General features: G+C 38.4%; 1 protein-coding gene across 3 annotated transcripts in view; it reads left to right on the forward strand.

The window, feature by feature from the left end:
* The window catches only part of OSBPL1A (oxysterol binding protein like 1A), a 76,494-nt gene that overhangs the window by 3,858 nt on the left and 59,123 nt on the right, over nucleotides 1-13,513 (forward strand). For all 3 annotated transcript variants that reach the window (XM_082045938.1, XM_082045937.1, XM_082045936.1), the window contains exons 2-6: nucleotides 1,657-1,779; nucleotides 6,391-6,476; nucleotides 8,767-8,841; nucleotides 9,928-10,039; nucleotides 11,186-11,271. In XM_082045938.1, coding sequence (XP_081902064.1) covers nucleotides 1,659-1,779; nucleotides 6,391-6,476; nucleotides 8,767-8,841; nucleotides 9,928-10,039; nucleotides 11,186-11,271 — 480 coding nt within the window. In that variant the 5' untranslated portion in view covers nucleotides 1,657-1,658. The remainder of the gene's footprint in view (nucleotides 1-1,656; nucleotides 1,780-6,390; nucleotides 6,477-8,766; nucleotides 8,842-9,927; nucleotides 10,040-11,185; nucleotides 11,272-13,513) is intronic.

Genomic DNA, 13,513 nt, shown 5'->3' on the forward strand with positions numbered 1-13,513 from the left:
TCAAAAGCAGGCACAAATAAGAGTGTTGTCTAACCACTGCTGGAGAGGGAGTTTGTACCCCATGTCTGTGGTAGGTTGCAGGTGACTGATGCAGCCCATTCTTCTGAAACGTACTAGAAAGGGCTTGCTTAGTCTTTCTGGCTAATTCTTTGAAAATTGATTCCCTCTCTTTGCTGACTGAGCAAAAGTTATGGGAAAACTCTTCTTCATATTGCTAGAGCTTTGGCAATCTGCCCTGTTCTAGGCTTCTGTCTTCTATTACAAGATCTTGCACTGTTACTGGCTTTTAATTGCTTTCTCAGTGTTCTCACTGTCTCTTCTCTTGCTGAGTGGCTTCTCATCCAACAGTAGTTGAAGAGCTCCCGGCATCTATTTTAGCTATGAGCATGCTTGGTGCAATAAAGCTGCCTGTCCAATGCAGCAGAGTGTAAACAGTTTGTGAGACTGATCAAAGCCTCTGCTAGTATTGGAAAACTAACTGTGTTAGGCCAGTAATGTGCTCTGCAATCATTAACTGACTTCAGAAATCTAGATTCTGCAGGATCTGGTAAACCTAGTGTATCAGGTGAAGATGCTAAACTGGAGGCACTAAATTTGGGCATGCTGTTGTTTTCAGCAGCAATAAATTGTGTATTGCAGCACAGTATTTTGAGGCTGCTTTTATAATTGCTTCTTGACAGCTCTTAAAAGCAGCGTATTTAAATAGGACATAAAAATTGTCTTTTGTCTGTGCTGAGCTGTGCTGCATCTGGGTCTAGTTGTTTTAAGAACCTTAAAAAAAGGGGGGGGTGGGGGGGGAAAAGAACTTCAGATTGTGATTCTGTGGAAAAGGATGTGTTAAGGCTTCACTTAGTAACTCTGTTCTGCAAGAGACCTAGTTAGTAGCAGTGTCACTTACCCAAAGATCTAAGGTTCCCTGTCAAATAGAGAGCTGTAAAAATAGCCATGGCCACAGGCTTGTTTTTTTCCCTTCTTTGAAAGATGTAAATACTTTTTTTTTTGTAGTTCGAGAGCAGTAGTAAAATGAGAATTTGCTAGTGATGTTTTTTAGTCACGTGTTAACTTCTTTATATTGTACTATTCTGTTTCTTAAAGATAAGGTAAAATCTACAAAGTTGTTTATCTTACTTGAAGTCAAGATTGGAGAGGATAAGGTATCCTGAGTTCAGGAGCTGATAGTACCAGTAACTGATGGGTAGTTGAACCTCCATGTGAACACGTTCTTTTCCCTGGGGTTGGCAGCCAAAATAAGTCTCAGTTAATTCTGAAGAAATACTTGGGCTAATAGGCATATGTAACTTCCCCTCCCTTGTTACCTCTGGAAACCCTAAGGGGTAAAGATGAAAACCTTACAAGGAGAAAATAAATGCTTACTGGTTATGCTTGTAGCAAAGCTTCCCCAACCCAGAACACCAAGAAGCAAGAAAATGTGGGTATTTTAACTGCTTTGTATGAGGAATTTTAATGCTTCTTAGTGGCATAACTGAGTGCTGGACTGGTGAAAGCAGTTTGTGCATTAAATGTGTTCCACAAAGGAAATAATTCTTTCTCATACTAGTGTTAGTATTAAATAAGGGAGAAGAGTGACATAATATTAAACCATAATGTATAGCAGCATAAGAGATTGCAAAATCAGTTCTTTCATATCTTTATTAGAGATGAGTACTGAAGCAGAACAGCAGCTTCTCCATGATGCTAGAAATGGAAATACTGAAGAAGTTAAACAGCTGTTGAATACCATGGACAAAGGAGAAATAAGCTTTGATATCAACTGTAAAGGTTAGTAGCCTTCCTCAAATGTTTGTAATCTTACTGTTGAAGTCACATGTAGTGAAACTGTTACTGATAGTATAATCTTGCTTTCTTTGGAGTGCTCAACAGAATAATTAAAAAAACACTTAAACAGCTGCTTTTACCCTGTGACTTAAGGCTGTACTTGCATAGGGGAGAGGTCATAAAAGCAGAGTACAGATAGTTGTACAGCAAAACTCAGAGTAATTTGCAGAAGCTAGAAGTGCCAACAAGGCAAAGAGTTAGTACCTCTTTTTGCCTGTGTTCATGCTTATGCCAACTTTGGAGCTTTATAATACTAAAAAAAAATCAGAATGTGATGCCTGGGGGTGGTTCAGGGTGGTGAAGAGCCTCTGTCAGGGCTGCAGAGATCAGGTCATTTATTTGTGCTCTGATAGGTGTGAGTTTTATTTCTATTTTTTTTTAGGACCATATTTCATTACCATGTAGTAGGAACAGCTACATCTCTTGCTACTTGCAGAAATGGTTGGGAAAAATGTGTGCTTTTTACCATTAGCAGTATATTAGGTTACTTGGGCAAATAAAGTCGAACTGCCAGTTGTTTGGGTCTTTGACCAACATTAAAGTTTTGCACAGGCATAGCTAACATAGTTATGGCTAAGCAACTTGCTTGTTGAGCATTAAGCTTCAATCTGGGGCTGGATTTGCAAGCTTGCTAGCAATTGCAGACTGTCCTATTTCTTTGTTCATTTAGTAGCTTTATATTTCTCTTTATTTACATGAGTGTGTTTCTGGTTGCTTCAAAAGCGTAGAGGTGTTTCCTACTCTTTCTACACAGGCTGGCATTTCTTTGTTCAGCATTTAACTGTTAAGCAGGGAGAGGGAGAGCAACTATGCTGCTTCTCAGTCATGACAGAGGGAACACCTTGCCATAAAGAGCAGCAAAGCCTATTATCTGAACAAGCCCTATCCCTTTCCCAACTCTAGTTCTTAATCATCAGTTTACTCATCCTTTTGTTTGACTACTCAGCCATGTCTGTGTTTTCCCAATAGTTAATGTGCTGACCTCAGAAAAACAAAGCTGTAAAACCCAAACCCTTACTGCTGTATCTTCAGGGAGCTAGTTCATAATTTCAAGGGGAACTAGACAGCTTGATGGAACTGAAGACTTCCACCTTCACAAGTATGTCCATTGCAAATGTTCAAGATGCTGTGTGTAGTGCCTAAACAGGTGGAATAAAAGTACCTTCAGATTCATGCAACAGTACCCATAAATAAGTTGCTGAAGTCTCTTGTGCATAGAAGAGATTTCAGAGCTTCTCAGATGTGTTCTTAAAGGTAATCTGAACATCAAAAAAGCATAATGAAATGGCATAATCTGCAGTCCTGTATTATAGAAAGCAAACTGGCTTCTAGTCAGCCTTCCTGCTCAAAGTCAAGTGTTAGTATTGTGAAAGTCTGCAGCACAGAAGAGACTCAGTTAATAAAGGAAAAGATAGGTGCTGCTTAGCTGGTAATCTTCCAGTTTAGCAATACATGGGCAGCCAGCTAATACATACTTGCTAATAGGAGGTCTAGGAAGCCAGAGGGACTGGGCTGGTGGTAGTTTAGGTTAAACAGAATAATTCTGTGTATGGAATCTGTACACAGTGAAATTTTTGCTTTCTAAGTTCTGATTCTTCTAAATGTTAGAGGATACAAGTGTAAGTAAAGTGTTCTCTGGGGGAACTGTTCTGATTGTGTGAAACTTCAGAGTTAAATCTCTGTTCTTCCACAGTCACTCTTCAGAGACTGACTGTCTTAATCACTCTGCTCCCAGAGTACTCCATTGGAAACGCAAATTCCAGCCAAGCAGCCTCTGCAGTCTAACTACACCTGCTGTTCTGCCTCCTCACTAGCAAAACCACTATGTCTTGCTGCAAATCCTGATCTGTTAGGTACTACCAGGTAGTAATGGCATAACCACATGATGATTAACTAAAATACAGGCTGTAGACTGTAACTGACTTTTTGTAACCCTCAATCTTCCTTCTCTTCCTTACAGCCTCTTGTCCTCCTGTCATTACCTTCTGGATAATTGGGTATACCTAGAAAGTCAGGGTATGGGGAATGTCTTCAATGCTGCAGCAGTTCCTTCAGGACTTGCATCTAATATGGCAATGACACTTTGCTTGGAATAAAGTACTTCTGGAGCAGATGGGAGGCTGTACTGGAACTAGTGTAAACTTCCCCCAGAGTGTGCCTTGGGAGACATAAGTCCAACATACTTAAGTGCCTGGGTGTCAAAGCTTGTAAAACCTGTCTTTTCTTTCTAAGAGTGAGCTTATACTTGAGGCTGTCCTCTAGGTTCAGAAGTGTGGAGTCTGACAAGAGTGATTGCAAACATCCTGACTTCAGCCACAGTGAAGGAAGTGGAAATAAATCCAGGCTTCTCCTACTTGTTCTATTGTGACTGGATTCTAGCCTGTCAATGCTTGCAGATAAGCAAGACTTGCTTGATTCACATCTGGCCAAATGATGTGAACTTCCATTTCCAGTTTTCGTAGTTCACTGGTTTCAAAAGAAGGGATCCATATTAAAACAGCTCTAAACCCGTGTTTCATGCCACATGATTATATTTTCTAAGGCTGCATTGGCTTATTTCCTTAAATACAAGAAAACAGAATATCTAGGACTTTACAGAGTAAGAAAACTGTAAAGTAAGGTCAATGGTCAGCAGTCTGTTATGCCAAAAGACACATTTGAATGACTGCACGCTAGCCTGGCAGACCACAACTGGGAGATGACTGCCTAGTTTGTCTCCATTCTCTAAACAAATGGTAGCACATTAAATGTATAGCTGACTGGCATAAAGCAAAAGAGCTGGGTACAAGGGGTAGGAAACTTATTTTTTTGTTGCATTTATTCTGCTTTCCTATCCTTGCCTTCTCCTCAGTGTAATGATGTCCTGGTTTAAAATAATAATTTTTAAAAAGTGCAAACACCTGTTGTCACTTGAAGTAACAAACATCCTCAAGAGCTTGGCAAGTAGCTGGTCAGCTATCATCAGAAATACAAACATTCAGAGTGGATGTGGAACAAGGGTTTCTGTCACTTCAGTAAGAACTACAAATCTGGCCAGGTTCCTGATTTTCTTTTTTTCTTGACCAAATTCCTTGGCTGCAGCACTGTTTTGTCAATGCTGTAACTAGTGACCGTCTTGGGCTAATTGAACTGAATTTGGTGCAACTCGGACCTATTTTGTGTTCTTTGAAAGAAACTTCTTCCCTATTAGACTCAGGGTTGATGTCAGTGTAGCATGTTATTCAGCATATGTAGCCCCAGAATTAGTGATCCACACAGCATTTATCTTCTGTGGTACTTGAGCCCATCAGTCACATGGAGCAGGAGATCTGTTTTAGGCCACACTGGGATAAGGGGAAGACACTAAATCCGGGGTTGGAATAACAGCAGGACTTGAGAAGAAAGAGCAGAGTAACAAAAGAAATAACCAATAGAGGGCAGAAATGTTAGCTAGAAACAGTTGTAAGAAATGGGGAAAATAATTGAGCTGTGAAGCACATTGTAATGTTAATTTGTAATATGAGAGCAGAAAGAATGATGGATGTGCAAGATCAGTAGTTCTTTTTACTTTTGCTAGTGGCTTGTCCCCTCAGAGCAAACTAATGTTATGCATGTTCCAGACTTCAATGGTTGAGGGTACATGAAAAGGGAAAACTTAATTGTGGCAGTAACCTCAAAACCATTTCTAATACCTTATTTTTGTTTTCCTTACAAATACAAAATGATTGCTTTTCAATGGCTCTTGGAATGCTGTGGGTCTGTTGCTCAGTAAAAACAAAGCACAAATCTGCTTTGCTTAGTACAATTGTTAGAATTGGAAACTAACATGAGTTGTTAGATTAGTAATCTCTTCTCATATCTTGTTTTTAAAGAAGTGATTGTAGGACAGTTCATGAATTTCATTCATACAGCCAGTCCTCCAGGATGTGCTTTAAATGCATTTTCAAGCATAAATGATAGTTTCCTTTGCATGGTCACTTCTGTGCCTGCTTTATGCTTATAATTCCTGCAGAGGTTTGCAAATGTAGATGGTACAAGAGTTCTACTGTGCACACATTTCAAATTGTGATACTTAACAAGGCTATCTATTAAAATAATGTGCAAGCACAAGACAACAGAACCCCCTAACATTAGGCCATTCTGTCTGTTTTGGTTTGAATCTGTTTGGAAGATGGGTTGTCCTACCTCCCATTTGTGTGCAGGGTATCAATCAGATAAACCAGGCTGTTTTTTTGATAAACAAATGTGTACTTGCATGTGCTATGTTCATAGTGAATGAAAGTGAAGCTTCTTGCTACTGTTGGAAGAACAAGGTATTGCATGTAAACAAAAGTTTCATTCTCTGTCAGACTATGTGACTTTCTCTTTTCAGAAAGATTGTGTAGGTTTGAATCTAAGGTTCTCAAACTGCATCCTGATTTAGTAATTCAGATGATGTGAATCGTACCAATGCTTCCAGCCTCCTTGCTCCTCTGTTACTGTGAAGAATGATTATCCATGCCAACCTCCAAGCACATGACAAGATCTTCTTTGTATTGTGTGACCAAAACTTAATTTACCTGTTTTGTCTTTTAGGCAGAAGTAAATCTAATATGGGTTGGACGCCTCTTCACCTTGCATGCTACTTTGGACATGCTGTTGTGGTGGAGGATTTGCTGAAGGTATATTTCTGTTTGCCTTTGTGTTTAAGACAGAAGATTCTTTGTTATGCTAGAAGCAGGTAGTAGTTATCCGTGTTTTTGTGAAAGAAGGTGGCTTTCTAGAGAGGTGGAGCCTTTCCTACAGTTTATCTGCACATAACATAGAGATAACTAAGCTGATTGCAACTATTTCATTCTTTAGTTTTAACAATATTAAGATCAACCCTATTTACAAGGACACAAAATAGTGACACTGGAAGTCTCTACAGTAGTATATAGCTGCTATCTGAAGAGTATTTGCAGTTATCAGTACTTAGCTAACTTTCTCATGGGGCATGTGTGTTTGTCTATGTAACCATCTGAATATAGGAAATAAAGACATATAGGATATAGGTATACACTTGCAAAAGCTTCAGCCCTTTTCAAGCTCAGTGGATATGCGCATATGGTAAGCCATCATCTGATAGTAGTAGTGCAAGTGCTTTGAAGGCCTGTTCTAGCTTACTGTAGTATAGAAAGTGTATAATTTAGGCAGTTTCACTTACTGAGTTGCAGGAAAGGTGAAAGTGTTTCAAGTACAAAAGAATCAGTTATATGATTGTATGTTGTGCGTAGAAGCATGTCCAGAATTCTGTGTGAAGTAACTTGTATGTGTTTCTTTCCAGGCACAGGCTAACATAGTTTGACTCATTATTTCTCTTTAACATCTTTGAAAAAATGAACTGTGTGATGAACTTTGAAATGATTAAGCTCTGTGGTCAAAGCTGAACAACTCCTATCTTCTTAGCCATGTCTGTAATGCATTTGCATTTGTTTCTGTCTGAGTTTATTTTTTTTACTCTCAGCTCTAAGGGTAGCTTCAACCAACCCTTTTCCTGTTTGAAGGGGTTCGCTGTAGATGGCAGGAACAAGCTCAACAGCCTCGAGTACAAAGTTAGCTAATCTAAACTTGAAATTGCATTCAGAATGAAGGCTGCCAGCCATAATCATGACTCTAAAGCAGTAAGCAAAGTTGAAATTTTTTTGAGAAGTTCTTCTCTAGCCTACATACCTACTCAGTAAATGGTTTCTCAATCCAGGAGGGCTACTCAAAGTAAAAGTTTTGTCACTTAATGCATGTATCAACACTTCCAGAGTTGGATGAATGTATGTAACTTTGTGCTTTTTTCTTTATTGCTATGGCTCTTGAAAGGGTATAATTTAAAGAGAAAGTTGGATAATAAAAGTGGCTGTGCAGCTCTGAAAGCTGGGCGTATATAGATGGCTCTGTGTACTTGTGCCAAGATGTTGTGCTCAGAGAACAAGTGAATGAGGTATCAAAAACAGAGCTCTGGAACTAGAGTCTGGTTCCTTAGTTAACTTAAGGCAGGCAGCAGTGAGATAGATATATAGATATATATATAGATCTATATAGATATATAGATATATTAGAGATATATATATATTAGATATATATATATAAAAAATGTATAATGTGTGTATATATATATACATATATATATATAATGTGATAAAGTTAAATATGTCCTGCCCTCTTTCTGACCCTTTGAGAGGTTAGGTAAAGCAGTGTAGAAGAAATGCTTAAAAAAAGAATAGGATTTATTGGCTTCCTGGAACAGTGCCTGTGCTGTGTGGCAAGCAGTCTTCCTTCCAGAGAAAAGGTATGGGATGGAGAAAGTGTGTGACAAGAGGAAGGGGGACTTAAGACAAAGGTTGTGGAAGAGAAATGGAAGAAGAAAGGTTAAGTTTCAGATGGTACCATCTTAATGCTGACATAGATGTTTTCACTTAAATTGCAAGAGCAGCAGCAGGTGCCTAGAGATAATAGGACTTGTTAAATCAGGAGCACCAGGAGGCTGGTGCTACTGTGTATACATGTGCAATAACATATGTATGTATGTTATCCAGTCCACTCACTTATTTCAGTAAGCTGGTTGTGGTTCTTTCTTTTTTTTCCCAACACCATTAAAAACAAACTAAACCAAACCTCAAAAAGCACCCAAAACAAAAACCAAACCAACACCACCCCTTGTGTTAAGGTTGTTTTCTATATACCTTCTTCTCAAAAGTGAGAGAGATGCCTGGAAAAATGCAGGAAGCTTTTCATTTTTGAAGCAGTTTGTAGAATGCTGGCTATGTGTCTTACATATGTACTTTATCTTCATTTCCAGGATGACTGTATTACAGTTCTGATCTGATTTACCATGAGGCCTACGTTAGTGTCCTGTTCTCCCTTTCCCCCCAGTCAGGGGAACAGCTGTGTAGTTCTTGCTGGAAGGACATTCAGATGTCTTTTGGTCTTCTTGTTTAGGCTGGTGCAGATGTGAATGTGCTGAATGACATGGGGGACACTCCACTCCATCGTGCAGCTTTCACAGGACGTAAGGTAAAGTATGTTGGCTTTTTTAAGCCTCAATCATAGAATTATTAAGGAAATACCAGCAGTAAAAATCACTTAAAGATGTTTTTATGCTGTCTCAAAATGACTTATTGTCTGGTTTGGTACAGCGTGTTCAAAAGAACTAGGCACATTGCCTAGCTTGTATAGCTCTGTCCAAAACAAAAACATGGTACAAATGTCTTTTATTGAAGATGGGAAAAGATTGCTCAGTGGTTTTTCTGGGTGTATATTGTCAATTAATTAGTAATTATCTTCCACTGTAACACTGTGCATCAGTTGTGTAACTAACTGATGTTGCTTTTCTTCTGCTTTTGCTGTGTGTCAGAGGAAATGCAGAAGCGTAGCACTGTCTCTAGGTCCAGGTGCTAATTAGCATGTGGAAAACAGTGTAAAGATCTTTCATCTATTGCTGAAGTACAATAGATTAATTTGTGCTTGCAACTGGTCATTTGACACAGTAAAAGGACTAGGGATTATTCCTCCTAATTAACTGCATATTTACACAAAGAGAAACCACATTGTTTTAATCTTGGTGACTTCTGGAGGGAAGAAATATAAATGAGGACACTCTGGTCCATCCATTTGGTGTCTGGAAGTGCTGTTTGTTCATAGCAAACTAAAACTAAAAAGCTTTTTATAGGCCTGTAACATGAGACTAGTTTGATTGTTCCTCATGCACTGCCATAATTTCCAAGCTTGTACTACCTCTATGGATAACCTCTTGGCCCTTCAGGAGGAGTGACTACTTGGTCTCTTATCGAAAGAGCCAATCATACTATTTTTAGCTGTCAAATTCAGAATTTGCACCAGGTACATTAGCTCTGAACTGGAGTGGGTCTGTTGAGTCACAACTAATCTCCTCTTAGTTCATGCAGCCTGACTGATGTGAGAGAGGAGGTTGCAGTTAGTCCCACTCTTCAATCTGTCTGAAACATCCCTTCCTGTTGTCAGGAGTCAGCAGTGGTGAGAAGCTGTTACATAGCTCATCTTGCAGAATGTCAATAGCTGAAAAGCCCGATTGTGGCCTTGCCATAACAAGAGATAAGCGGTTTTTTTCAAACTGTTTTCCAGGAGGTGGTGATGTTACTCTTGCAGCATAATGCTGATACTTCTATTGTTAATGGGAGTGGAGAAACTGCAAGAGAAGTTACTCATGATAAAGACATAAGGAATATGTTGGAAGGTAACTTTAATAGGCGATAGCCTGTTTGTGGGTTGTTGTTGGTTTATTTCTAACACTTGTACATTCTGAAAGCTTATTTTTCTCTTGGAAGTTAAAGAGGCTCAATTGAATTTTCTTTAAGTTTTGTCACTGGAAAGAAAAAGTTGCAGTTTTTTGTTCCAGTCTGTAGTACTGACAGTTGGGTTTGTTTTTGTTTTCTTTTCCCATTATGTCTGCAAGTGACTTGGAGAGTTAAGTATCATAAATGCCAATAGTATTATTCAAGTAACTATTTCAGTCCTGTTGGGGTAACCTCTGCTACAGGTCTGAATGAGACATGGCAGTTAAAGCCTTAGCTCACTGGAAGGGGAAAAATTCAAGTAAAGAATCTAAGTGACTTTTTGTCAACGAAATCATTAAGAAGTAAAATTCTGAACAGTTTGCAAAGGTGGCATAGTTTTGGATCAAGTTTAGGACTTGCTGTTACAGTCATAGAAGTTATGTCAAAGGGGAAAAAAAAGTAAAAACCTTGCCCCTAATTTCCTCAGTTTCAAAGGTGTTGAAAGTGAGGGAGATGGTGTCCAAATACTTACATAGGCTCACTGCTTAGAGTTTTAGAAAGTTCAGTAACTGTGTTGCTTCCTGGTATTATGTGATACCCCTAAATACTGTTAAAGCTCTGTGTCCAATACCACAGACTGTATTTGTGAAGCAATCTGTGTTCTGATTTTACCTGCACGTGCACAGGTAACAGCCCTTTCTGTTGCTCACCTGCTGCATTGTTAAAGAGTAAAATTTCTGTAGGATGAGAGGAAGAATAGAAGAGAAACTGCAAAGGACACAGGGAAGGTCTGCTGATGTGTCATGTAGTTCCCCTGCTTTCCCTTTGACTAGGGAGTGAGGTTTGGTTATAAGTGTTTAAAAAATAGTAACATATATATGTACATGTATATATACACATCTTGTCAAATATTACTTGTTTTTGAACATATTTTTGCTCTGATACAGACTTTTCTGAATAAATATTCCATTTATACCTGTCACAATACTGGAAACTCTTGTTTCTCTAGGATTGTTTTAATATAGTTTCTCAAATGCTGTAATTTTATGTACTTGCTACTTTGAGACTGACCTTAGATTTGTGTGGGTTTTTTTTTTTTTCAAAAGCAGTGGAAAGGACACAAGAAAGGAAACTGGAAGAAGAACTTTTAGGAGCAGCAAGAGAGGGGGAAACGGGGAAACTGACTGCCTTGGTAAGAATTCAAATGCTTGTAATACTTCTGTGTCAGGTGGTTCAAACCATAATTCAGATGTAACAATGTGTGAATGCCTTGCATTTCAGAGTGCTGTGACTTCAGAATATTAATGCTGTTCACCATGTTATGTTGGTAAGGTGCTGAACCTTCAAGGGTTTTCCAGCCTCCTTGTTGGAGGCTGCAGAACAATGATTTTCAGCTTCTTTAATGTTTCTAAATACTCTTCAGTTAGATGTAAATAGCAGTGTGCTGATTCTAGACCAACTGACTTAAGTTTTATGTTTTTGTGGATACCCTAATCTCATGGGTGCTTAGGTTTTCACCACAGTGTGGCATATTTTAAATTTTGAGAGTAAGCTTTTGTCATTAGCATCAGTTGTAACTGAAGTCTCTAATTTTAATGGACAGTCATCTGCAAAACACAATTTCATGCTGAGTGGGACTTGAAAACTGTATAAGTGTGCATGTACATCCTCGCAGTAATTCCAGATGAACAATACTGTGGTGTGGTTAAGGCTATTGGAGAAGCAAATCACAGAGTAATTGAGACTGGAGGGTGCCCCTGGATATAAGTTAGTGCAGCTCCTCTTTGGAGAGCAGAATTAATTAGAGCACGTTGCTCAGGACGATATCCAATTGGGTTTTGAAGCAACTTCCGAGAGGCCTGCAGAGTTTCCTTGGAAGTAAGACATATGTGGTATGGAACATTTTCTACCTAGTTAGCACCTGTAGTAAAACCTTTTAAAGCATCAATGCAGTCTGAATGCTTCTACTTACTTCTAATGGAAAATTCACAAATGTGAGATTTGTATATTGATAAATTTTATGTTCTTTTCTGCCTAGAAGCCAGAGGGCACACCTGTTCAAAATTTATTTCCATCATCTAAATTTCTCTTCTAGTTTGAAGAGGCCTCGTCTTTCTAACTTGCATGGAAACTGTTTTTAAATCTTTGGTCATCCTTGTAAATCTTATATGTACTTTTTGTACTGTCCTATTTGAAATGGAGAGAGAACCAGAGCTGTACACAGTACTTGAGATGTGGAAGAATAGTGCATTAATACACAGGGATCATTGTACTAATTGTAATTAATACACTGGCATAAGTGATCTGTTCCTGATTCTGGTAATTTGTAACACTTGTCATTTGATGTTGCCTGTGTGCTGACTAAGGCTTAAACTGATACGGAAAAAAAATTAGAAAAAAGGTGACTCCTCAGAGAACTCTGTCATTGAAGAACTGTGCTTTCTCTCATGTGGCATGTGACCATGCATGCACGTGTAACTCTTCCTGTAAACATTTTAATTTCTAAGTGTTTTTTCTAATATTTAGTATAATTGAGCTACCTATATCTGAAGATAGCTATATATTGACCTCTAAAACTTTTTGAAGTACTTACCACATTTTTGAGCCCCAGGCACTTTTAAAGTCATAACAGGTTTGTCTTGGAAGTCTTCACTGAGTACTTGGGACCTGTGACCATTGAACTACAATTTTAAAACTCCTGCTGACTCTTGAGAAAGTCCAAAGAACTTTCTCCACTTAGAGCTATATGGTGTAAACCTCCTTGACTTTCCTACTTTCAGGTTAATAACTTTGTGGAGAATTTGTGTAGCTCTTCTGAACTGCCCATTATCCTAAGAATTCCTTACACTTTGCCTACAGATTTTCAGGCCTTTTTGCTCCTACTGTATATTTTTTTTCCTATTAGCAGACTGTTATACTCATAAAACTTTATCTGTTTACATCTACTTTTATTGTGAGACCTAACACCAGCATTTATTTTTTACTGTGTTGCTTTTGGAACAGAGTGCCACTTACTTGAAAGATACCCTTAATTTGTCTTTGTTATTTTTACTGAAGATGACTGTACTGCATATTGTAACATAACTGTCTAGAAGAGATAATTTAATGGTGCAGTTTCTCTAAACCTTCACATTGGAATTGGAACAATTTTTTTTCTCCTTTTCCTGCATGCACTTCAACTGCTTCTGCTATTGGAGGTGGCTTTTGTGGTTCTCTTCTTTCAAGATTCTTACTAGATCACAGTATGTTTTGCTACTAAAAGTTAGACCTTCTGTAGCACATCTTGACCCAGGCTTTTTAGTCTACTTCAGGCAAAAGCAGTGTGTTTTTCATGTGAGTTCTCAAAAATGTACTGTACATTTACTGAAAAGACTGGAGAGCTTTTTATCTCACAAGTTGATGCATCAAAATTTCTTCAAAATATTGCCTTGTAA

The sequence above is a fragment of the Streptopelia decaocto genome (assembly GCF_964273445.1).
Source record: "Streptopelia decaocto genome assembly, chromosome: 2".
NCBI lineage: Eukaryota > Metazoa > Chordata > Aves > Columbiformes > Columbidae > Streptopelia > Streptopelia decaocto.